The 27,290-nt window shown below is 43.1% G+C and overlaps 1 protein-coding gene across 12 annotated transcripts in view; it reads left to right on the top strand.

Moving 5' to 3' along the window:
* The window catches only part of Fmnl2 (formin-like 2), a 275,441-nt gene that overhangs the window by 212,986 nt on the left and 35,165 nt on the right, over window positions 1–27,290 (top strand). For all 12 annotated transcript variants that reach the window (XM_087655116.1, XM_087655115.1, XM_087655118.1 and 9 more), the window contains one exon: window positions 25,368–25,442. In XM_087655116.1, coding sequence (XP_087511242.1) covers window positions 25,368–25,442 — 75 coding nt within the window. The remainder of the gene's footprint in view (window positions 1–25,367; window positions 25,443–27,290) is intronic.

Consider the following 27,290-nt stretch of genomic DNA (forward strand, 5'->3'; position numbering starts at 1 on the left):
GACAGTCATTGGGCAAGCAGGCTTTGATGTGCACACATTGAGTTAAGGTTTTTACAGTGTAAATTCCAGTAAGCTTTATAAACTCTTTCATCATAGTTACTTTTCCCCAATCCTATTTATTTATTTTCATTCTTTTGCTGGATTCTATCTATGTAAAACAAACCCATTAAACCTGCCAAATAGGGACACTTATTGGAGGATTTTGTATTGGAGGATCTCTGTTAAAGAGAGGTGCTATTATAAACACACACATGCTTACACACACACTCATAGGAAAGTTAAGACTGTGTATAGAGGATCACAGACCTGCAGTCCCAGCACTGGGATATCTGGGGTAGAGTTGTTGTAAAATAATTTGCCTACATAGTGAGTTCCAAATTAGTCTGAGGTACATGTTCCTCCAACAAGGAAACCACCACCACCACCACCACCACCACCACCACCACCACCACCACCACCACCACCACCACCACCACCAACAGTGAGGCAATGGGCATATATGATTGAAATAGAGACTGAGGGCTGGAGATTTGGTTCAGTGGTATCAGTAGTAGTGGCATGACATTTGCCAGCATGTACAGAGTTCTGTAGGTTCAGTTACCTGCAGTCGAGGGGAGAGAAGACTGATCTGAACAAGAGAGATCATTGCACACAGGTAATATTATACAAGTCAGGCATCCATGAAAATAACAAGACATCTCTACTAAGGAAGGATCCAGTTTTCCTTGGGTATAGTGGGCAGTGCTGTGACCAAGCCGACTGCCTCTATATTCCTAGTGCCTATGCCCCACATCTCAGACCACTTAGGTTAGGAAACAACTCTGGAATGTTGAAAGCACTTAGAGCCCCAGGTTCTGATAGGACCCTCAGCCCAGGTATGCTTTAGCGCTGTGAGTCTGTCATGGCTGGGGAGCTCTTAACCTGTGAGCAGTGGGGTGCACACTACTGGCCTTGGCCAGTTGCTCCTTGTCCTCACCAGTGTTTAATGAATCTGATGCATATCTGTGTAATTATTGGCACCTGAGAAGACCACCAAATAATGCCTTTAAAAATAGATCTAGCCTCAGTGGTAGTGAAATCATACCTGAGTTTTCAAAGGATGATGAGTAACAGGGAATCCTTATGTTCATGCGTGGCTCCCAAAACAAATGAACTTTCAATGTAAGAATGTGTAAATGTGGTTGGGGATTTAGCTCAGTGGTGAGCACTTGCCTAGCAAGCGCAAGGCCCTGGGTTCAGTCCCCAGCTCCGGGAAAAAAAAAAAAAGAAGAATGTGTAAATGCATATCTGTGACTCTATAGATCATAGATAAATGTATTCACATTTTACATCTACAAATAAGGGGGTATATTGGGGGGATGATTTTAAAATGCAAGATAAATAGCATATGTTTGTTGATGTAATCCCCAAATCCTTGCATGAGTCCAGACTTGAAAATATCACATGTTGTTTCAATCTCATACTGAGAATATCACATGCCAAGTCCTGTCTACACTGAAAATATTTACTGTAAATGTATTCATGACCATAGCTGAAATACAACTTTAATAACCATCTGATTATACTGTAAGTCAAATTATGTATTAAAAACTATATCAGGGGCTGGAGAGATGGCTCAGAGGTTAAGAGCACTGACTCCTTTTCCAGAGGTCCTCAGTTCAACCACATGGTGGCTCACAACCATCTGTAATGGGATCTGATGCCCTCTTCTGGTGTGTCTGATGACAGCGACAGTGTACACACATATATAAAATAAATAAATTTTAAGAAAAAACTATATTGGATCTGACTTAAACTTTGCCTTATAGAAGGTGCTTTGGTTTTGTTTTCTCATACTTACACATAGAAGACACAGGCGTGCAGAGTCCAGTCAGATCTTCTGTGTTAAAAGTTTTCTGTGTGGGCTAGAGAAATGGCTCAGAGGTTTAAGAACATTGGCTGCTTTTCTAGAGGTCCTGAGTTCAGTTCCCAGCAACCACATGGTGGCTCACAACCATCTGTAATGAGATCTGGTACCCCTTCTGGTATACAGGCACACATGCAGGCATGTATTTATAATAAATAAATTTAAAAAAAGTATTTCTGTGTGTTTTAGCTTTTTAGGAGACATCAATGCTTATTAAGAAATCTCCTAAATCCAGTCACTGGCAGGTAGTGTTGAAAGTGGTATTATGACCTGAATGTGTTTAAAGCTGCAACAAAACCAGCTCTTTCTGGAATCCCTTTTCTATTCTGCATTTGACTGGAGTTTTGGGTCCAAATACAATTCCATTCAGCTCAGTGCTCCTTAAATTCCTTTCTTTTTCTCATATCTCTATGTGAATCAGTCCTTTTCTTACATATCAAAGCAAATGGTATTGTTATGTTTTTTTGTTTTGTTTTGTTTGTTTGTGTTGCCAGAAATGTCATTGGAGCCTTCTGACTTCTGGGGCGCTAGGATCTAATGCTTTATGAAACATCATGTCTCTGTTTGCAGGATGCTGGTCAGTAGATAACATTCACAGTGCCACCCATGGTTGAGAGCACTATGCCACACAGAGACTGCTCACCTTTAGTCTGTAGCAGGAATTATGCCTTCTCTGTCTTAAACCAATATGGTTATTCTGTCTTATATGACCAGTTGTACAGGTTAATATGAATGGAAAATGAAGCAAATAGATTTTTGGCCCTTGACACGTATGATGACTTCTTTTCTTATGGTTGGTTCAGTTAATGTTAAAGATACTAGCAATCTTGCTCTGTTTTTTTAAAGTTGTTGTTGTTGTTGTTGTTATTATTATTATTATTATTGTGTGTATGTGAGTGCTGGGTCAGGAGAGTGAGGGTGGGGGAAGGGGAAGATGTCAAAGCAATGCTCACATCATGACAGATGGGATGGGTTGAGGACAGACTATGGGAACTGATTCTTCCTGTTACTGACCTCAGTTTCCAGGCTTGCGTTTCAAGCACTTTTACCAAGCATCTTGCTTGTCCTCATTTTGTTTTCAAAAGAGTCTTGCCCTCCGTGTTCTCACATCTAAAGTATGTGCTTAAGAATAGAGAGTGCACAACTTAATGAAATTTGAAGGAGAAGGATATTAACCCAATTTTATGGGATATTGCTGATTGCAGTGGTTCTCAATCTGTGGGTCTCGACCCCGTCTGCAAACTACTGTCTCCCAAAAATATTTATATTATGACTCATATCTCTAGCGAAATCCTAAGTTAGGAAGTAACAGCAAACATAATTTTATGGTGGGGCGTCACCACAGCTTGAGGAACTGTATTAAAGATTCTCGACATTAGGAAGGTTGAGAACCGCTGGCTTATTGTGATGAGGTTTGGTCTACAGCCAGCATCACTGAGCAAGCACATGTGTTACTACCTCATTGTGTATGATGGTGAGTTTCAGTGATAGAACTTCCGATGGCAGCTTGTAGCTTGTACCTACAGCAAGGGTATGAGTAGTTGGAGATTAGCTCATTAATAGCCAACCACAGCACTCCTTAAGTTCTTTGCTCTAAGAACAATTAAGTAAAAGGAAGTCACACATCTGGGCTTGGTGTTGAAGTGTCTCCTCATGAAAATTTATACCCCTGAAATGAAGACCAGGGTGAGAACAAGGACCATCTGTTTCTCCTCATTGTTCCCTTTATCCATATGAAAAGACATGCAGCCATCTTCTTGAAGTTCTGTCTTATATATTTTGAGTGTTGAGTCTTTGAGATAGGAAAAAAAACCATGTTTGGAATTCCAGAAATACTTTGTGTTTATATTAGTTCAGGGTCTTTTTTTCTAACATACCAAAGGAGGACAAGGAGCCTAGAGGCCAGCCTTAGAGATGGGTAGGCATTCCTGGTATGGCTAGCCTGCTGGTGTGGTTGGCCTTAGAGATGGGTAGGCATTGCTGGTGTGTCCAGCCCATGGATAGCCTATGCATTCATCCTTGAGAGAGGCACCCTCAGCTCTGTTTGGTGTTCTTTTCCCCCAAGCGTCATGGACCTTGCCTAGTAACTCATGGGCTCATAAAACCTGCCAACTGCCTTGACCAGCCCTCACTGTAGATTCAGAAAGGTTCTATCTAGTTCAACTCCTGTGAGTTTTCAACCTAGACTTTCTTTTCTTTTTCTTTATCCTTCCTCATTTCATGCCCCATTATAATCTATTGTTGAGAGCTTGCCCTACTTGTAAAAGATACTATAAAAAGTACCAGAGAAAGTTTCCATTTGCTGTGATGGCAAAACTACTCAGAACACTGCACTAGAACAGCCTACTGTGACGCCACTGATAAAACCTTGAAGGTTTTGAGCCATCGTGTCTTCCAGAATGCTGGAAGGTATCCCAGGAAGCCCTCAGGATTCCAAATCAGTTATAACTGTCTTCAACTGCTTCTATAACTAACATCTGGTTTGGGGCAAAAGCTGTAGTTTGGTTAGTAAACACCTTAACAGCTCCCACTTTTGAACTTCAGTATAGACACACAAGCCTTCTAAAGTGAGTCACTCAAGGCCACCAGATCTCTTGTATGCAAGGCTTTTGGCAGTAGCCTTTGTCCGCCTCCCCCACATGCTAGACATTTTCCTAAGAAGGCTGATGTGGTTTAGCTACTGGGCATCTGAAAGCGCTTGTACTATGCATTATTAACTTGATTTAAGAAAGCCTGTCAAGAGTTATTCACAGTGGTTCAAACTAGACAGGAAGAACAACAGACATTTTGATGTGTTCCCAGAATCCCTCTGAGTTTAATTTCATTGACTTCATCAGTATTTGAGGGCATGAGTTATAAATCTAGCATGGGCCATCCAAGTAACTCTGGGAGTACTAAACATTTTAAACATGGAAGGAAGAATACTTTTGTATTCGATACAAAGAATACTCTCTAAGACATAGTCCTAGAGTGTGTATGCATTCCATTCCATTAGCCATAAACTAGATTATCTAACTTACCAGGCCTGTCTGGCTGCTATATTTTCTTGGGTATGGGTAGCAAAGTCATATGCCCTATTAACATGGCTACATGATCTTATTTATGTGGTGTCAGTGAATGGATAGCACACTGTGACCCTAGCAGTAGGTTTACTAAGCTCTGTGGTGCTATGGGTCTGAGATGCTAAATACTGAGATGTCTGAGACTGCCTCCACTTCTGTTGTATCTATCTAGGGTCTCTCAAAGGTGATAGAGTTGATGGGGACTCTAGAGTCGAGAGTTCCCTAGAGAACTGTTTGTATTGAGTCCACACTGAAACACCAAAGCTGCTGGAGTGTAATGTCTGGATGGTGGCAGCAGCCGTATTCATACTTAAAGAATGGTGCTTGCATGCATATGATGCATATTCTAGTTTCTTCTTCTAATTCCTTCACTTCCCAGTCTTTAGCCTATTGGATGGTACAACCCACATTCAGAGTAGGGCTTCCCCCTCACTTACCCCCACACGTCAGTCCCCTCTGGAAACACTTCCATTGATAACACATCCAATGCTTGAACTGCACTAGACGTTCTCTGTGCAGGCATGTTGACACTCAGTAGCAAGCATCATGTTTGCCTTAGTATCTATAGGGGATTGCCTAAGATTTTAGTTGTTTCTTATTTCCTTTCTCCTCTTTGTTCAAGACAATGATCACTCCTCCTTATAATAAAAAGCTTGATTAACTTTTTGATTGATGCTAGGAAGGGCGATCAATGCTTCTTTCAAGGGGGTGGTTTTGAGAGCCTTCCCAGAAGGGAAGGGAAGCATTGTCTAGGGTTCTGAGTTTCCTGGTAATGATGAAGTTATGATCACAAGCGCCTTCATCTGCTAGTAGGGAATGAACAGCACTATCCTGCTGGTGATGGGATGAGTCATGCTTATTTACTGAAAATGCAAAGGCAACTTTTTGTCAGGGACATTGGTAAACACTGGAAATCAAAAAGTAACCTGTAGTCCTCCCCAAAAAGGCAAGTTGAAGAAGTAGATACATTTGACAGTTGAAGTACTAGGTTCTCAAAAGGTAAATGGAAGACGGTGGCCAAGGAGATGAAGATCAAGACAAGGGGTGTGTGTGTGTGTGTGTGTGTGTGTGTGTGTGTGTGTGTGTGTGTGTGTGGTGTGTCTATCTGTTTGTCTGACTGTTTGTCTGTCTGTGTTTAAGGCAGACGAGTCAGAAGAAATGTGAGGCAAATGGTGCTTGAGTTTATCTTTATCTAAGAAGAATCAGTTAGGTAGCATCACCATTGTTATTATCATTAATTTTGACACATGACCTCCGACTATTTAGGTATCCCAGGCTGGCCTTGAGTTTATCTTTTCTTGTCTCAGGCACCTGGGTGCTGTGATTACAGGGGTGTGCCTCTATGCTCCTCAGGTGGTTACAGGGGCGTGCCTCTGTGCCTGTCACCCTCAGGTGATTGTTGTCTTAGACAAGTATAGTCCTAGTGGCTTTAAGCTTCCCCGCCTTTTTTTTAAGTCTTGTGGTCCTGCATATCAAAGTAGCAAATAATCAATGTAGTAGTTTTCTACAGAATCCAGAACAGAGCCTGTCCTTCGTTTTTTACCTTCTATATTCCTTGGTTCAAAGCACCTGCCTCTTTCCCTGCTACCTATTTTCAGATTCTTTGGCTTCCTTTATTTAAGAAACCTTGAGATCAATCCAGATAGTCTCCTGATCTCATATTCCTCCACTTACTCAGTGTCCATGAAACACCTTATGCCAAATAAGGTAACGGTACCAGGGTGGGAACATGGATACTCTAGTGCAGGGAATATGTAATTTACCAACATACAGGTAAAGAGAATTAAGGCTGCCATTTCGTATCAAGATTGTCTTTTAGTGAAGTTGCCCCATGCCTGAGAAGAGAAAGTGGGGAATGCTCATGAAAGAGGCCATGGCTAAGAATACACACAGCCTTCATGTTTCCAAAGCCTCAAAGTGAGGGGGCAGCAAAAGAAATGTACTCTCCAATCACTGGCTCTTTAAACAGCTTCCATTAGTAAAGAAATGACTGGTTCTTGGGCTTGGAGCTGAGAGCCCCTTGACAGTGGACCCAGCATGAGATCAGTAGATGGGACAAGGTATGGGTTGGCCTATGTCGCTTGTTTCAGAATTTGCCACTGATGTTTCAGGGTCCTTGGTCTCTTCCTGCACCAACAGCCTGCTGCTGTTTGAATTTACTCTAAAATCTGCAGGACCTTAATTCTCTGTGGACCTGGGGAACTGAAAAGAGAAATAACTAACGAGAAAAGAGAAAGCAGAGAGGACTAAGGGGCTCAGAGGCACACCCAGCTATCTGGTGACCTGGCTAGCTCACAGTGATGCAGGCGCTTTTGCTCATCCTGACTTTAATGCAGACCCCTCCCCAGCCCAACTGCAGTTCTCGACAAAGAGGAGCTTCATTTTCCTAATGGAGCAGCCACATAAAAAACAGGGTGTTGCCTCCTTTGTATTTTTACTCACATAAAAATACCCCTTCTAAACCCCATGCCCTCTGGCAACTGTAAAGCAGTTGGCACTTGTGTCCTCATTTTATATTCTTGGAAGAATGCCCTGAGAGAAGCATCGAGAGCTGTGTTCTGGCGACATATGCTGGGTCTCACAGGCTTGGGCGCTGGTCTTCAAGCCTGGAACTTTCTTTCAGAACTGGCTCATTGACATTTGTGTGTTCTGAGGTTTTTAAAGGACACGAGGGCAGTATGAAGTGTGTGTGTGTCTGCCTGTACGTATATGAATATATATATATGTATGCATATATGTGTATGTGTCTATATGTATATACAGTCACACATATGTATTTATATATACACACACCAAGTTATCAGATGCCTGAAATAGAAAGAATCTCATCTCTCCTCTCCTCTCTCTCTCTCTCTCTCTCTCTCTCTCTCTCTCTCTCTCATACATGTGTGTTAGTATGTGCCTAATTACACAAAGATACTGTATGAGTAACAATTAAACCCTAGAGCACAAATGGCAAGACTGGCCATGGCTGTCCTGGCAATATAGTAATATAGTAATATGGTAATATAGTATGTTGGTTTCTGTTGTGGGACTAGACCATCACCTACATTTTATACATCTAGTTTTCTTTCCTAGCAATGGCTGGTTACCTTTTATTTACCATTTATCCTTACCACCTTTCCTTAAGAACTACTAAACAAGCTCGGAGGTCATGGAAATGTCTGGGGAGTTGTTAAGCAGTGTACAGATTTCATAGCATGAACGAAGTCTGGTCATTGGGACTGGGGAACTTGACAGACAATAGAAGGCATGGTGGGTGTCCTACAAAGGTTCCTTGACTTTTAAAGGTAGACCTGCCTGCAGAAGGGATTTGGTAGAGTACATGTGCACCAGGATCAACAGTAAGAGAGACAGATTCCAAATGTACAGAATATTGCTTATTTTCAACTCATTATTATAATTTAACTGTAGGAACTTATTAAATTTGACTTCCTGTGAGTCAAACTAAAATTTCAGTTGGAATTGAAACATTTATAAAACATAAACATGTTTGTATGAGAAGTCCATAATAAATATGTAAGGGTTTTGTGTCATGGTTTCTCTCATAACAATGAGTAGTAACTTTCACAAAAAAGACATGAATACAATTGTTGATTCTTTCCTTCTTCTCTCATATTATAAATATCAACAAATCTGTCTTATGTATGAATTATATATATGGTTTAAAGTAGAGAAAATACTAGAATGTTTTCTGCATAAGCATTTGGCTATATATTGTTTAGTTAATGCCCCCAGGCCCAATGCATATTGCTGGTTCCCAGGTGTGAGTAAGAACTGAAGAGGGAGGGAGGCCTCGGTGTAAGTGGGTCTGCCCTCATTCTAATCCGCTTCCCACTGGGACTGTCACCGTTCAGCTCTGGGTTTATATAGTCTTACACGACATGCTGTTATACCCCAAGCACTTTCTAAGTATGTCCCTATATTTTCCCACTAAAGAGCAAACATAATAAAAATAGCTACAGATAAGGTAGATTCTTGGAATGGTTTTAAATTACTAGTAAAATTCATGGAAGAACGAGCAATTTGTAGGGATCCAGTGAGAAAGGAGGTGCCTTTTAAGCTGGATCCTTTTTTTTTTTTTTTTAAAAAAAAAGGACTTGATTTGGTGGAGAAAATTTCATGAATAGAGATTGACAGTGTAAGTAAGACTACATGGTTGATTAGGATAACATCTCCCCATTTTACAGATAGGGGAGAGTTTAGGTATCTCCTATATTCTAAATTCTGCAATTCAGATGTCTCCTATGAGCATCCAGTTCCATCATGTGTGGCTCTAGAGAGAACCACCATCAGACAGCTTCAGACAAGGGTCTGAGTCCTTAGTGGAGGTTCCTGGCCCTGGAGTGATCCTGGGGAAAGTAGGCCAACAGCTGTCACCCTTTAGGGACCGAGTGTTAACACGGTTAGCGTTCACAGAGCTCCAGGATTGTGATCACTACTTACCATTTATTTGTGACTGCCCTAAAACTGTTGCCGAAGATAGAAGAACTCAGTGTGGCCCCATTCGAGGAAAGAGCAGAATCTCCAACAGGGAACTGTGCCTTTGAAAAACACTTGTCTCTGGAGACTCTAACTCAGCAGTCCAACCGGGATGGCGGTGACAATGGCAAGCATCATTTTAAAAGCTCACGGATGCTGGGACAGTGGCTACGTGGTTCAGAGCACTTGCAAAGAACTCAGGCTTCTGTTTCCTTCAGCCACATGGAAGCTCATAGTCATGTGTAACTCCCGTTCTGTGGCATCCCACGCTCTCTTCTGGCCTCTGTGGGTACTACACACATAGGCAAACTCTTGTAGATACAGAGGTAGACAAGAATAATTAAAAAGGAAAAAAAAATCATTAAAGTCACATTGGTTCCTTTGATGGTCCTTACAGGCTGAGGTCTAGAGATCTAAACACATACCACAGTCTGCCTCACGTCCTGCTGGCCCCTCCAGAGACTGTAGGTCCAGGCTCTGGAAACAATGGGTTGGAAATACAGGCAGTATACATGTTGCTTCCTCATGTGTTTACCAGCCTGTCTTCCCAAAGGAAGACTAGCATCACTCACTTGGCAGTTGATGAGAATGTTTTGCTTTAGGTCTCCTGTTGGGAGGATGGTAATGGTAGTGCATGAGGCCATGTTGGGTTGGGAAGAGCTCCCTCATCTCCTAAGTAGACAGTTGACCAATGCTCTGTTGATGATATAGGCATGCAGTAAATTAGAAGAGGCAGCAGTCAGTAGGACAAAGAGAATACAATTTTAGGAGGGTAAATAGAGTCTTAAAATCAAAGAATGCCAAGAGTTAAAAGCGAGATGTGACAGTCTGATGCCTTTAATTCACTAATGACATTGGCACTCAGGTAAGATCGAATAGTCCTAGGAGAAGTCCCCAGAGTAGCAAACCAAGTCCCTAAAGGACAACCTCAGCCATCATACCCACAGATCTCAGTATTAAGATAAACACACTCCATTTACGATCACACTTATAAGACTAGATAGACGTCTGGTGCTCAGGAGGGCTTGCTGCTCTTACAGAGGACCCTAGTTCCCAGTACACATAGTGGGTGGCTCACAAAGAGCTCCAAGGAATCTCAACCCATTTTAGGACCTCTACAAGGCATCTACATGCATGTACGTTATCTCTCTCTTTCCCTCCTCCCGCCCCACCTCCCTCTCTCTCTCTCTCTCTCTCTCTCTCTCTCTCTCTCTCTCCCCCCCCCCCCCTCTCTCTCACATACACACACACACATTTTAAAATCTTAAAATATTTTTTAAAGGCAATACTTAAATCTCTCCAGAATTATGACATCAATGAAAACCATAATTAAATATTGTAGGATTACACTTGTATCTAAGTCTTGACCTGTTCCAATGTGCTGGCTAAGTGTTTTGTCAGCTAGATACTAGGTAATGTCATTTGGGAAAAGGGAACATTAAATGAGGAACTGCTTCCATCAGATTGCCTGAGGGATGTTTTCTTGATTAATGATTGATGTGGGTTTCAGACCATTTGTGGGTGGAATTATTCACGGGCATGTGGTCTTGGGCTCTCTAAAAAGGCAGCCATAGCAACCCAGTAAGTGGTGTTCCTCCATGGCCTCTGCTTCGGTTCTGCCTCCAGGTTTCTGCCTTGAGATCTTGCTCTGACTTCCCTCAGTGATGGTCTGTGTCCTTGAGAGTACTGAGCTGAAATAAACCCTTTCCTCTCCAAGGTGCTTCTGGTTATGAAGTTTTATCACAATAGGTATCCTGTCAATGACAACCAACATCTCAGGTAGCCATTCTAAACAGAGAGGATTCCTGGTCTCTAAATCGAGAATCGACTGAGGACCTCCACCAGTGAGACTAGGAATCTGTGCCTTTGAAAGCATTCAAGGTTTCTAGGCAGTTTCACTGGGGAACTAGTAGCTGAGGCACTCATATGGTTAAACCAGCTCTTTTGACTATAGACTAAATAGCTCCATCACAGATTCCATTCTGCTTGCATTTGAGAAACACCAAAAAGCCCAGGTTACTATCTTGGGGTATCATGGGGAACATGATATATCTGAGCAGGAATTCACCCACTGACCGACCGTGAACAAGGAATGGCATAGGTAAAAGGTATCTTTGTATTGTGGTAATTCACAGCTAACCATGGGTTCCATCTAGAGCAATAGAGAATGGATTTTTCCATGCAGAAGGAAGGACAAACGGACAGTAAGAAGACAGATTACACTTGAGTAGCTAATGAAAAGTGACTGTCATTAGTCACTGTTCCACTGCTGTGAAGAGACACCATGGCCAAGGCAACTCTGATGAGAAGATTTCTTTGATTAAAAGAAAGCATTTGGCCAAGGGCTTGTTTACAGTTTCAGAGAGTTAATCCGTTTCCAACATGGTGGGAAGCATGGCAGCACTGGAGCAGTCGTTGAGTGTTACATCCTGATCCTTAGCCAGAGAAAGAAACTCTGGGCTTCTGAAACCTCAAAACCCACCCCTAGTGACATGCCTTCTCCAACAAGGCCACACCTCTTAAACCTTGTAATCTGTTCAAAGTGTTCCATTCCCATTCCAGACATTTAAATAGATGAGACTATGGGGGCGGCCATTTTAATTTTCAAGGCGGGGTTTCTCTGTGTAGACCTTGATACCCTGGAACTCACTCCTCACTCTGTAGACCAAGGTGGTCTCCAGCTCAGAGATCCCTCTGCCCTGCCTCCCAGGTCCTGGACTTAAAGGCTTGTAGCTTTGGAGGACTTCCCTACCTCCTTTTTTTTTTTTTTTTTGTTATTATCTTGAGACAGGGTTTCTCTGTGTAACAGCCCTGGCTAGATTCCTGGAACTCACTTTGTAGACCAGGCTAGCCTCAGACTCTGAAGAGATCTGCTTGCCGGTCTCCTGAGTGCTGGGGTTAAAGGCATGCACTACCATGTCCTACTCAGGAGCCATTATTATTCAAACCACTATAGGGATAGCAGTTGAATTCAGAATGAGTAATAACAGATTAATTCTGTGGTAGTTAAAGATGCCTCCAAAGCACTGGGGTAGCCTGGTACACACAACAGAAATAGACATTAAAAAGAGCTTTGAGTGGTTGTGGCTCCCTCTCTCCTCTTCTTCCTCTTCTCTTCTCTTCTCTTCTCTTCTCTTCTCTTCTCTTCTCTTCTCTTCTCTTCTCTTCTCTTCTCTTCTCTTCTCTTCTCTTCTCTTTTCTTTCTGAATCCTTTATTCTGCCAGCAAAGAAATCCAGGTCAAGATGCTTTGAAAGAGGCAAACATATTAATCTTTAAAACTAATGGGTTAAATAGCTCCTATGTATAGCTGCTTGGTGGATATCCGCCATGACATGCTGTTGACATGGCTTGGAAACCATGGAAGAGCGTGAATGATTGCTCCTGACTCTCTCAGACTCCTGTATGCTCAGGTTCACATTGTTCCACTATCACTCCTCAGTAATGAATCGGGCAAAACTCTCTGACGTGGTTCCTTAGGAATGGGCTGCAGAGACCCCTTCATTTCTGCTGAGGGAGAAGAAGCATGCAAACCAGATTCACTTTTGTGTCTACATGACATGAGCAGCCATTACACAGGTGTAGTTTACAATCCCACAGGAACTGGGAAGGTGTGTGTCGGAAGGGTGGTAAATGCTGTGTCCCACACATTGCTCACATCTAAACCACCCTACACACTTGGTCAAATCAAGATGTAAAAAAATGATTATTAATAGTCTGTATATATTAATTGATGCTGGAAATTAGTATGGCAGCAGTTATCCCTTTACCAGCTAGTTTTTCAAATAACCACACAGAGACCTTTTAATATTTCAAAGCATAGGCTTTAGCTGGGTTCAGTCTGCTCATCTGAGTTGCCCCTACTGACTACCTAGCTCCATCTAGTCACAGGGCTAGCCATACCTTCTAGGCCCATAGTCACATCCATCTCCTCCCAAGTCTCTTGATGAAAGAACCTTCCTCTTTCTTCTTCCCAGAGTTCATTTCTTCTTCCCAGGAAGTCCTACCTTCCCCTCTTTACTGCCAATCACAGGCTTTAGTCTTTTATTAGTTAACTTGGGGAGGATGGTTTACACAACAAAAATGTGAGAGAGTGCGCTGCATTTCAAGACAGCAGCACCAGACCAACAGGGTTGAAAGAAGACATCTCTTCTCTCCTTCCAGCCTGGTTTTAGAAAGTTGCCGAGGGTGAGAGAGCAAGAAACCGGTTTCCATCTTTTTTCAGAATTCACATGTTGGCCATTAAAAGAATGTTAAGGGTTGTCAAGGCCAGTGAGAGACATGTGTAATAGAGCAGTTGCTACACAAGCCTGATAACCTGAGTCCAAACCCTGGAACTCACATCCAGGTGAGAGGAGAGACCCGGGCTCTGTAAAGCCGTCCTCAGACTGCTATGTGTATGCTGTAACACATATGTGCATGCATGCATACTCGTGCACGCACAGTAATAAATAAAAAATTAAAAGGCATATGCCTAAACCAGAGCATCGTTACAGACAGATAGTGACTGCATGCTATATATCACAGCATATAATTTCCATCTGCCAACAAGACCCACAGATGATTGTAAGATATAAAATCACCTAAATAAAAACGTTATAGTAGGGTCCAGGAAGATGGCTCGGCACTTGCTGCACCACCTAACAATCTGAGTTCAATCCTCCGGGTTCCACAGGGTAGAAAGGATTGTCTTCTGACCCTCAGATGTACGCCATGGCATGCATACCTCATGCATTCAGCCATTTTTGTTTGTTTGGTTTAAATACTCTGTTGCAGCCAAAATGTGCTGTTCTTGACATTTATTTATTTATTTATTTATTTATTTATTTATTTATTTATTTATTTTGAGACGATCTTTCTACATAGCCCTGAATGGCCTGAAACTCACTATGTAGATAGACCAGGTTGGCCTAGATATGCCTGCCGCCTCAGGGTCCTGAGCGCTGGGATTAAAGGCAGGCACCACCATGCCTGGAGCTATTCCTAACTTTGACATTCACTAGTTGGCCTCATTCCTCCACTGGCTTTGCCCTCAGTGCTCCACATCCACAGGAGGATCCGGGGAGTCGGTATTGGGTGGGGCACCTGATGAGCTTCAGAAAGTCTAAGCCAAGCAGACTGGCAAGGAGCTCTCCTGGGCACTGTGTTACTCCGTCCAGAATTGGATTTCTCCTGCTAGCAATAGGGCTACCAGAGTGGAGACAATCTGCAGCAAACCACAGCCCATGCATTTGAAGAGCAAGTGCTCTGCTATGAAGTAAGGGCATTTTGATTAGACAGCACTGTGTGGTGGTTTGGTTGAGAGTGACCTCCGTGGGGTCGAATCTTTGTGTGTTTGAGTTCTTAGTTATTGGATTATTTAAGGAGGAGCTGTGTCACAGAAAGTTCAAAAGCCCAAACCAGACTTATCTGCCTGCCTGCCTGTATCCATGTTGCAAATCAGTTGGATACTTTGAGCTTACATCTGCTCCAGGACCATACTTGCCTCCCTGCTGCTAAGCTCCCTGTCACGATGACCACAGACTAAACCTCCGAAACTGCAAGGGAGCCCCCCCCCCCCCCCCCCAGTTAAATTGCTTTCTTTAAAAAAAAGATTTATTTATTTATTTATTTATTTATTTATTTATTTATTTATTTATTTAATAAGTACACTGTGGCTGTCTTCAGACACACCAGAAGAGGGCATCAGATCTCATTACAGATGGTTGTGGTTGCTGGGATTTGAATTCAGGACCTCCGGAAGAGCATTCAGTGCTCTTAACCACTGAGCCATCTTTAAATCCTGCCTTGCCTAAATAAAACAGTCTGCCCCATGGAGGTTGAGACATCCCCACCAATGAGAAGGAAGCAAATGCAGTCCCTGCCCAAATCATCATGCTATTCTTCAACATCTGTTAAAGGCATTTCCAAAGGACCCAAACCATTTGGATACAGCCAAGGTCCTGGGTGCCAAGAGGACTGTGGTTTAAAGCATTTCTAACGGTGGGAAGGGGTAGGGGATGATTTCCCTACAGGCTCATAATGGAGGGAAGAAGGTATCACTAAAGTTTTGTAATGAAGAACATTTTCTTGTGGTAAGATACAGACACGTAACCTTCAACCTCACCGAGGACACTGACTATTCATACTAACCCCGTAGCCACTGCCAGCTCCCAGGGTGCCCTGTGTCCACCTCTCACACAGACACATAGACTCATATACAGACACACACATACACAGACGCACAGACTCACATGCAGACACACACATAGACACACAGACTCACATGCAGACACACACACAGACACACAGACTCACATGCAGCCACACACACAGACACACAGACTCACATGCAGACACACACAGACACACAGACTCACATACAGATACACAGACTCACATACAGACACACACACACAGACACACAGACTCATATGCAGACACACACACACACACACACAGACACACACAGTCATGTTTGAGGACTGAATGTAAATACTTCTGGGTTAATTATATAAAAATTAAGGGCCCCTTGCTTATGTGTTTTCTTCGTGCCATGTCACCGGGGGCCTGTTTCAAGTACTTTTTCTCTTGTCACAGTAACGTGACCTGCAGAGCCCCTGCAGGAAAGCACCATTGCAAGGCATTCTCTCTTATGACTCAGTAGACTTTCCTTTTGGGCCTGCTGTTGTTTCCTTTTTCAGGACGTATGAAGCAAGCCATGATTTTATACTTATTTCTAGTTGAAAAGCATCTTTTACCTTCTCTTGCAAACAGAAGCAGTCTGATGGCCTTCGTGGCCAGTGAAACCACTGCTCTAGGGGACTCTGTAGCTGCCAGGACCTCTTACTTCATACACACTTTCCAAATGACTATTGTGATAGAAGCAGACTCTGAACCTGCTGAGGAGTCCTAAGAACTTAAGAATGAAATGTTCATACTGGACACTTTCAACTGAAACCCTGTTACTTTACTCCAATAAAGTAATAGTGAATGGATTCTGTAGTGATCTTAACCCCCTCTCTCTCAATGAAGAGTAGGTCTATCTTTGCTGGAAAGACACTAGGCCGAGAACCTGATGTTTCACTACTATTAAACAGTCCTGTGAAAACTTCAGTCATTTCCAGATGTTTTCAGACATCCAGATGTTCAGTGACAGGCACCTAAAGCAAGCACTTAATTTCTGTGCATGCATTTTAGCGTGGGTTGCATAAAGAATCATGACAGAAGAAAAGGGCTAATGACATCTCTAAAGACTGACACACTGGGCTGGAGAGATGGCTCAGCAGTTAAGAGCACTGACTGCTCTTCCAGAGGTCCTGAGTTCAAATCCCAGCAACCACATGGTGGCTCACAAACATCCGTAATATGATTCAGTGCCCTCTTCTGGTGTGTCTGAAGAAAGCTACAGTGTACTTGTATACATAAAATAAATAAAACTTAAAAAAAGAAAAAGACAGACACACTGTGGGGCTGGGGAGTTGGCTCAGTGGTTAAGAGCACTGAATGTTCTTACAGAGGACCAGGGTTCAATTAATTCCCAACACTTATGTAACAGGTCACACTGCAACTTAAATAGCAAAGGTATAAGTGACTTATTTCTGAAATATTCCCAGTGTCCAACTGGATCTCTTCAGTTCAGTAGGCCTCTTATTCAATCACATTTCTCCCTAGGTGCTTTAGAGCATAACCCCGTTCATGTCGAGCAGTGTCTGCAGGAACACACAGCAGTTATTTAGTGGTCGCTGCATTCACGTCAAAATAACATCACAGAATCTGGGTGACAGCTGTCAACTCATTCTCTCCCCTCACTTGATTCCCAACAAGCATGCACCTTGACTACAAACAGCCCTTGACCTCAACGACCTGATGGCCAATATCTCAGACCAACAAGAGGAAACTACCTAAAGGTGATGCTACTCCTGCCTCCTCTTACTCTTACTCTTTCCCACACTCAACCAGCCTTAAATCAGGGAGTCTTGCTCTTAGCCAAGTGGTACCCCACATTTGTAGTTAGGGTTTTACTGCTGTGAATAGGCACCATGCCCAAGGTAACTCTTATAAGGACATTTAATAGAGGCTGGTTTACAGGTTCATTCCATCATCATCAAGGTGGGAACATGGCAGCATCCAGACAGGCATGGTGTAGGAGGAGCTGAGAGTTGTATGTCTTGTTTGGAAGGCAGAGAGGAGAAGACTGACTTCCAGGCATCTAGGACTAGGGTATTAAAGCCCATGCCCACAGTGACATACCCACTCCAACAGGGCCACACCTATTCCAACAAGGCTACACCTTGGAATGTGCCACTCCCTGGGCCAAACCTATATAAAGCACCACATTCCACTCCTCGGCCACTATAGGCTTGTTAAAAACATATGAGTCTATGGGGTTGGGGTGCATACCTAGCCATGGTATAATAAAAAAAAGTAGCCCAACACTTAGCCCAACTTACAAAGTCCCCATAGTCTATAGTAGTCTTAACAATGTTAAAAGCGGGGTTGGGGATTTAGCTCAGTGGTAGAGCGCTTGCCTAGGAAGCGCAAGGCCCTGGGTTCGGTCCCCAGCTCAAAAAAAAAAGTTAAAAGTCCAAATTTCTAGGTTTCTTCTGAGATTCATTAAATCACTTAACTTTAATCCCCAAAGCAATTAGGAAACCAGCTAGACAAACTCCTAACTGCCTCTCCCTGGCTGATGTAAAGTGAGCTTCAGATCTCCAGCTCCTTTTTCATCTTCGTTAACTGGAATAAAGTTCTTTCCCCTGGACTGGTTCCTCTCCCTGTTAGCAGCTCTCCTCAGCAGACAGCTCACCACTCTGGCATCTTTAACATTTTGGGGTCTCCAAGTCAACTTCAGCGTCACAGCTTCTTGCTCTGATGTCTGGGATCCGCACACGATCTTCTGGGCTCCCCCAAAGGGCTTGAATAACTTCTCCAGCTCTGCCCTTTTTAGTACTGGAGCACTTCACCTCAGTGATGCTAGTCTGTTCTTAATCAGTGCTAATTTCTTTACTCCATCTAACCAGCATCAATTGTCCCAGTGGTTCCTTCTATTCTTGACTCTAAATCCAGAGCCAGATGGCTCAAGCTGCTGAGTTCTGCTGTTTGCTGGGGTTGGAACATCCTCCCTCTCCCACCCATCCCCGCCGTTATACTGTTACCAACTTACAGTTTTACAGCTCTCTCACTGCCTAAACCCGACTGTCCTGGAACTTTCTCTGTAGATTGACCTTGAATTCAGAGAGCAGCATGGCTTTGTCTCCTGAATACTGGAATTAAAGCCATGCACCATCATGCCTAGACTTAAGCTTTTCCCCTACTCTGTCTCTGGCTGGCCTTGATCTCAGAAATCTGCTAGCCCAACTGTCCTGAGATTAATGGCGTGTACTATCTTGCCTGGGTCTAAACTTTCATGGCCACTATTCCTCAAGATCCAGATCAAAAAGCCTGTGTGTTCCAACTTAAAGATCTGGATCACAAGTGTACCTTCCACTTCTGGATTATAGTTTATCCCAGATTAAAAATCAAAATGAAAACAATATCCAAGTAATAACAACACCTAGATACCATATCCCTTATTCAACAGTAAAAGCTTAGATAATCTTAGGTGGGTGGGATCTTGCCCCCAAGTCACTCTTAATTTATCTCCTTGAATATAGGAATCTGCTCCATTTCACCTCCTGGTGCCCCTTCATTACTTGAACCATACATTTCATATTTTTTCTCTTTTAGCTTGCTCCTTTTCATTAAAATGCTCCTCATAAGATTAAACCAGAAACAGTCTCTCCTGGGCTCTTTTCAGACTTCCCTTGTCAATTCAATTAGCATAAATCTCTTTACCTTAGCTTCCTGTAGACTCTTCAGACAAGGGCATAAAGCAGACACATTCTTCACCCAAATACTACAAAACAGTCTCTAGGCCACATACTGAAATTCTTCTCCACTGAAAACCTCTTGAGCCAGGTCTGCACAGTTCAAATCACTCTCAGCAAAAGACTTACATATTCCTAGTAGGATTTTTCCATTAAGCCCCACTTAAAGCATTCAGTTGCTTTCCAAATACAGTTTCCAAATCCATGTTCTTCTAAACAAAAGCATTGTCAGGCCTCTTACAACAATACCCTAGTCCCTGCCTAACTTCTCTTTTAGTTAGGGTTGTACTGCTCTGAAAGACACCATGACCAAGACAACTCTGATAAGGACCACATGTAATTGGGGCTGGCTTACAGGTTCAGAGGTTCAGTCCATTATCATCAAGGCAAAGCATGGCAGTGTCTAGGCAGGCATGGTGCAGGAGGAGCTGAGAGTTCTACATCTTGTTCCAAAGGCAAAGAGAAGACTGGCTTCCAGACAGCTAGGACTAGAGTATTAAAGGCCACACCCACAGTGACCTGCCTCCTCCAATAAGGCCACACATCCTAATAGTGCCACTCCTTGGGCCAGCCATATACAAACCATCACGCCCTTCTATCCAACAGATAGTGGGTTTGGGCAGCAGTTCTGCAAAGTGGTCTGTGAGCATTGAGCACTCTTGTGGCCCTTCTGTAGCGTTTATGAGGGTAGTGTTTTTAAAATCATAAAGTGCTACTTGCCTTTTGTAGCCAACATGTGCACTGGAAGGATGAAACCAACAGGGATTCAGTAGCGGACAAATTAACTGCTGTTACCTCAGCAGGGATCGAAAATCATCAGAGTTCTCTATTCATGATTTAAAAGCCAGTTTGGGGGCTGGTGAAATGGCCCAGCGGCTAAGAGCACTGGCTGTTCTTACCGAAGGCCTGAGTTCAATTCCCAGCAACCACATGGTGGCTCATGACCATGTATCTGTAAGGAGATCTGGTGCCCTCTCCTGGCATGTATGTGTACAGCTAGCAGCACACTCACACATTTAATAAATAAGTGAATAAATTTAAAGAAGTCCACTTTCACCTCAGAATATATTTGATGAAGCAGTGAAAAGTATTGATTTTATTATTCGTTTATGTTGATGAGATGAGAGGTTTACATGATGAAACAGTGCCTAGTTGAAGTAGCCCCACTGTACATAGGACAGGAAGAAGCATCCTGCATCATTCCAGTTGTAAAGCTAGCTACTCCTTTTTCCAAGTGTGAATGAAAGAGAAGATGAAGAGGCCTGGGCGTGGTGGTGCACGCCTTTAATCCCTGCATTGGAGAGGCAGAGGCAGCGTAATGTCTGTGACTAAGGCCAGACTGATCTACAAGTGAATTCTGGGACAGTCAAGGGTTTACAGTGCAAGCCTGGCCCCTCTGCTCCCCATCCAGATGCAACCAACTGTAACTATTCGGATGTATATTCTTGCTAGACATATCTTGAAAACGAACCAAGTGAGCCTTTAAAAACAACTGGCCATATTTTGTTTCCCATGACAAAGTTTAAGACAACCAGTGAAAAATGGGGACTTTGGAAAATTGGCTCTCTCCACTGAGTACCCATCAGCCTCCTCAGTTTTAAAGATTCGTCTGAATTCTGGTGGTAAAAATAAAGAATAGCATGGTTTTTAAATAGTGTATTATAAAAACATATCATTATGTAGAACATCTAAAATTTTCAAATGACCGCTGAATATTGTCGTCAAATTATACATTGACGTACAGGAAAGGCAAGTGGATTTAGACCTACTGTGTGGGGCTGTAGTGTGCCTTCAGATCCATGTATAGCCCGGATTTAAACTGCATCACTGGTCCTATGTTGTAAAATTTCAAAGAAGAATAATACTTCTGCTACATGTTGCTGTTATATTTCATGCTCTCCGCATTTGTGTAGGGCTGGGTTTTTTTCACCTAATTCAACAAAAACAGCACAAGTGACTGCTGGATTTAAAAACTGGATTTAAGAATTGCACCTTTTCTTAAGCTAGACTTTTCGTTTTGTTGCATCATAAAGACAGGGCGTCTCTGTGTTACAGCCTTGGCTGCTCAGGTGTCCTAGAACTTGCAGAAATCCACTTGCCTCTGCCTCACAAACGCTGGGATTAGAGATGAACACCTCCACCTTGCTTATTTAGCTAAACTTTAAAAGATACGCAAGTATGCTAAACAATTCGACTGAGTTGTCTTCTCGTTCAAGTGTGTATGTTGAAGCTCGCACACTTAGTGTGACTGAGGTAGCTTCAGAGTAAGTGTAGATCATGGAAACAGCTGATGAAGTTCTAGGCTGTGGTATTTTAATCTATCAGGATGGCAAGAAGAAAGGGACAGTCTTTTTCATATGGTTGAGTAATGCACTCCTGCACACACACACACGCACACACACGCATGCACGCGCGTACACACACTCACAGATTTAAAATGACTCTATTCAGTCTCATAATTGTAATCATTATCACATAATGTTTATTTTGTTATTTTTTCCCCCTACTTTCCATATCTATGGGTTTTTTGTTTGTTTGTTTGTTCATTTTTGCCTGCCTGCATGTCTGTGTACCAAGTGTGTATCTGTTCCTGAAAGATGTTAGAAAAAGGAATTGGAAGCCCTGGAACTGGAGTCATAAGTGGCTGTGAACTTTCATGTGGGTGTTAGGAGTCAACCCTGGATCCCCTGGAAGAAGCGCCAGTGCTCTTAACTGCTGAGCCATGTCTCCAGTCCCTATTGTGTTATTAGTTTATTATTATATATATCTCAAAATTTTCCTTGTTATTTTTAGTATGGTAAATACCAAATGACCTGCAATTAAGAAAGTTCTTTGGGGTTTTTAGCATTTTAAAAAAAATGAGTTTGACCCCAAACTTTAGATTCCCCTGCCTCTCCCAGGTGCGGGGTGTACAGGTAAACATGTAACCACGTAACCATGGCATAGCCCTAGGTGGCACAGCCCACCTAGGTTTTGTTCGTGTGCTGGAGACAGGGTCCTATGTGACCCAGGGTTACCTTAATCTTGAGAAGTAGCATCCAGGGATTCCCTTGAGCTCCTGATCCTCTGGCCTCTGTATCACAAGTGCTGGGTTAGAGGTTTGTGCTTCTGTGCCAGTTGCTAAGGTACTAGAATTGAACCTGGAGCTCTGTGCATCGTTGTCAACACGCCATCAATTATGCCATATGCCCAGTGTAAGATATGATTTGAATTCTTCAAGCTTTACTTTTTTGGTAGGAATCTGTCTGTTTGGTTTTTGAGACTGAATTCCAGGCTAATTTTGAAGTCATGATAGAGGCAACCCTGAACTCCTAATCCTCCAGCTGCTATGTTAATAGTAGAGTGACAGGTGAATGCCACCACATGCTGGTTGTGGAGTGCCAGAGACAGAGCTCAAGGCTTGGTGGACGCTAAGCAAGCACTAGATAAATTGAGCTACAGCCTCAGCCACCCATGATTAAAAACCAAAACCTGAAGGAGAAAATAAAAGGTACAAATTCTAGCCCAAGTCAGAATCAACACGCCCTATGAAGAACTCCAGAATGTGGTACGTCCCCATGAAGATGAAGCCACATGACTCAGAGATTGCTAGAGCTTCCCTTCTACAGAAAAGAACCCTTCTCTACAGCTCTGGTGTTTACCAAGACCAAGTATAACCCTGTAATCCCTGGGTGTCTGAGATGTGTCTACCTATATATGGAGGCTCTTGACAAGACTGGGCATTCTTTATCCCAAATGCAGAAGAGTTTAAATTTTAAGCAAGAAAATAATGCGACCATATAAAAACCAGCTCTCCCCCATGTGTGCTAGGCAGGACCAGAGTTCCCAGTTTGGAGAATTGGTTAATTGACAAGCATTCAGCTTTGTCCGGGGAGGTTTGACATGTTATACATCAAGCTATCAAACACACATATGCAGGGAAGAGAGAATCACCTTTACCAGCGCACTAACCGTATCCGTGGCACCCACACAAAGGAAGCACTACTTACTTGCCTTACACCTATTCCTGGAAGCAGCCTCAAAATGGAAATGCACTGTTGCTCTTGGTGGTGTACCAGCAAACCTGGAAAACCACAAGTATAGCTGGCGCATAACTGGTGAGGAAGGAGCCCTCGTATTCCACAGCCAAACAAAACAGAGCCTTGCAGCTCCTGTTACCCTCATTGGCGACTCCCAGCCTCAGTGACGCAGAGCTCAGGGGTCAGGTCTGTAAGACTTGAGCTTCAAGAACATTGACTGTTGGAGTTCGGTCAGGAACTGCCGGGCCATTTTCTTCTACTGATGTCTTCCAATTACGAATGAAAACTTAGTATGACTGTACCCTTGGCAGAGTGAGACAACAAATGAGAGAGTTGGGAAGGAGCCTCAAGTCCCACTGTGGGAGAAGAATAAATGGATGCTGAACTACCATGGGCAGAGCAGAGTGGGGTGTATGACGGGGGCCCAGGAGGGACATGTCAAGCTTAAATAATGACTGCAAAGCTCTGTCACTCAAGAGCTACGTACGCTAGCAATGCTTCCACACAGAGGCTCTTATTAGCGGGAGGACTAACTGTACGGCCTCCAGGCCCAGCTCATGTTTGCTAGGATAGAGAGCAGAGTTTTAAAATGAGACTCAACTGTTACCTACAGCAGACTGGACTGGAAAGGGCACCAGGAAAGCTCAGCAGCAGTCTTCCATAGGTATGAAATGGTGTGCCTCTCAAAGGCACATATGCTAAAGGCTTGGTGCCCACAGGTGCTGTAGGCCTAAGGGTAGGTCTCAGTTCATTGTTCATGGCCCCAAGGAGGCATGCAGGAAGCTGGACACTACCGGACCTCACTCCTGAGTTCACAGAGTAAACAGTCAGCTCTGCCACGTGCTCCCCCATACTGTGATGCCTGAGACTCACCAGGGCCCAAAGCTATAGAGTCAGCAGCTCTTGGACTAGACTTTCCAGAAGCATGAGTCGGAGGAAAAAAAATCTATTTCTCTTTATAATTGTGTCTCATCTTTCATAACAGGAGGCTGAATGACACCAGTGTAAAGTCACAGTGATGTACTTTAATTTGTGTTACCATGTGACTTCTGTTTGTCGTAAATAGAAGCACCTGTTACTTCATTGTCTTGGCTAGTTTCAGTATCATGAACTAAAGAAGCACATAGCTCTTGGAATTATTTATATTTATATATGTATATACATATATATATATATTTGTGTGTGTATATATATATGCATTATTACATTATGAAATGCCACTTTAGGGGACTTCTTGAGGCTTAGTCTAGCTATCCTTAAAATCACAAATGAAATCACAGTGTTTAGTCATTAGCATGTATGGCCTGGTTTAGCATGTAGATAGTTCAAGCGAATACTCTCCAAGGCTAAATGAATTAACTAGTGCATATAGGGTGTGTTTTCAACAAAGCTACCCAAGGGCTGTGTGAGAATTAAGATTCATCCTTGAGAGGAATTATTTTGATGTAAATGTTTGACTGTTCTTTACTGAATCTAACTTCCATGTAGATGAAACATACCCCAGGATCCTGCAAGTCTGAGTATTTTACATGTTCAATGGAAATATCAATTTGAGCTAAAATGTGTGTGATTCAGGCCTCGGGGTGCTACTGTCTAAATCACTGGAAATTATGTCATGCTCTCAGATTATTTAATTGAGACAGACGTGAGAGCATGGCTAGTCTTCCTTACGAGGAGTTTAAATGTAAAGCTATTTACATCTTTTAGTATCTCTGTCTGGAGTGCATGCTGGTAAGACAGGAAACCCATAGCCAGTTTTCGTGAACTGTACTGTGAACACATACTAAAATCCTTGGGGAAGAGCAAGGACCCTGAAGGAGGAACACATTCGATGATAACAGGAAAACCATACGGAAAAGAAACCACGCACCCACATCTGGTCTGCTTCATGCTGTTGGTTGGAGGCTAGCCAGCTTTGAACAAAAATAAGGAGTATATACGTAAGAGAGAGAAAATACTCTGAAAATAACTGTCAATACCAAAATTTCTTTAGCTAATTTTGGGATGCTTCTGCTTGTAGAGTCTTATGCATGATAACCACGTGTGTTGCAGGTCTGCGGAGAAAAGCAGCGTTTTGAGAAGCTGATGGAACATTTCAGGAATGAAGATAATAACATAGATTTTATGGTGAGTTGCCTTGGCCCTCCTTTCAGCAACACAAATCCAGTTTCAAAACACACCGCCATATTCAAGTCTGCCCAGTACAAAGCTCAGGAAAATGAAGTTAGTGATCCACTCTAGAATGTTTTCTTTATGTTCCCTTTCTGGTGCTTTTTCCAGGTTTACTCCTTTGATTAAAGGATAGAACTGCTGATAATTTAATGAGTAAGAGGGAAAGTCTCATGGTTGGAAAAAGGAAGTCATGACCTAGTGTGGATGCCCATAGCCACCATGTTGAGCGCCTAACGGCCTAAGCTAGTTGGGCCTTTGGCCTTTTGCTCTTGCAGCTTTTCAGTGGCCTCTCTAGACCACACGCTCACAGACTAAAGTGGTTGGCTTTGCTGACTGGACCGTTGGCATGTCTAGATGGACCCAATGCTGCTGGGTCTTCTTCCTTGTGCTTCCTTCCCACTGTGGCTAACCCCAGGGTGTTTCAACACTTCTGAATCCCAGTACCCCAGTCTTCATTCTGGGCTCAAGACAGAATTTCTCACGAGGCTTCCTTAGCCATTGCATTCCAGTGCACCCCTGTCCTTGTCCTTGACCTAGTTCAGTTTCGCACACTTCTGGACCCAGGGGTTCCTTCTGTGGAGCACTTGCCTTCAGAGCTTGCATCCTTCCTAACTGTTCTCTCATGCGAGGCCTGTCCTGTGGCCTCTCAGTCATGTCTTCATTAGCGTTGCTGCCATGACCGTAGGGCTTGAAACACCAGGTTTGTTTTGTGTGAAACTCATTTCTTGGACGTCAGGTTTGTGTTAATCTTAGTTTCAGCTTCTTTAAAATCCGGATGGTAAAATCCTTATAGAAGAACAGTCAGTGCTTTTAACCACTAACCTTTTCCGTTCCATTAGATATGGTATTTTGTAAAAATTAATTATTTTAATTATTTACATTCCAGCATTTGCCCCTTCCTCCCATCTTCCCCCCTTCCTCCTCCCATTCTCCCTTCCCCTGCCTCCGAGAGGGTACCTACCCCTTTCCCGATACCCTCTTCATCTTCTCCCACTGAGGCCAGACTAAGCAGTCCTCAGCTGTATGTGCTAGGGGACCTGGACCAGCCCCTGTATGCTGCCTGGTTGGTGGCTCAGTCTCTGGGAGCTCCCTGGGGTGTCCAGGTTAGTTGAGACTGCTGGTCTTCCTATGGGGTTGCCTTCTCCTTCTGCTCCTTCAATCCTTCCCCTAATTCCTCCGTAGGGTCCCAGACTTCAGTTCAATGGCTGGGTGTAAGTATCTGCAGCTGTCTCAGTCAGCTGTTGATAGGGCCTTTGAGAGGACAGCCATGCTAGGCTCCTGTCTGTGTCCCTGGTTACTGCAGACCTCCTGAGAGACAGGCAGCTGTGGGGTAGGGTAGGGTATCAGGCCTGGCAATAATTGTGGTAATTATTTTTCAACTTATTTTTTAAAGTATGAAATAGTAAAGCAAAGGTCGCTTTTACAGTGAATTTTTAATTCTTGTTATTGGGGTCAGAGGTCATTCAAGGTGATGCTGAAGGTGTTGATAAATGTGTGAGAAGCCCCAGGCTGTGGCTCACTGCGAGCCTCTTTCTAATGCCTTCTCAAGAGGAACTTTCTTATTCAGACAGAGCCCAAGCCGAAACCAACCTACACAAGGCCATGCTCTTTTACATGATGGCTTCTTCTGTGAAAATTGATGGGTGTATGATGCATGAAAACTGATGGCAGATCTTTTCTTTTTAAAGAATTATTTACTCATGTATGTGAGCATACTGTAGCACATGGCTTATAGGCTGTCCTGAAACTCAGCGGATCATTTAGAATTGTTTTCAGAAGAGACAAGGAAAAGTATCACAAACC

Source organism: Rattus norvegicus, chromosome 3, assembly GCF_021556685.1.
Source record: "Rattus norvegicus strain SHRSP/BbbUtx chromosome 3, alternate assembly SHRSP_T2T, whole genome shotgun sequence".
NCBI lineage: Eukaryota > Metazoa > Chordata > Mammalia > Rodentia > Muridae > Rattus > Rattus norvegicus.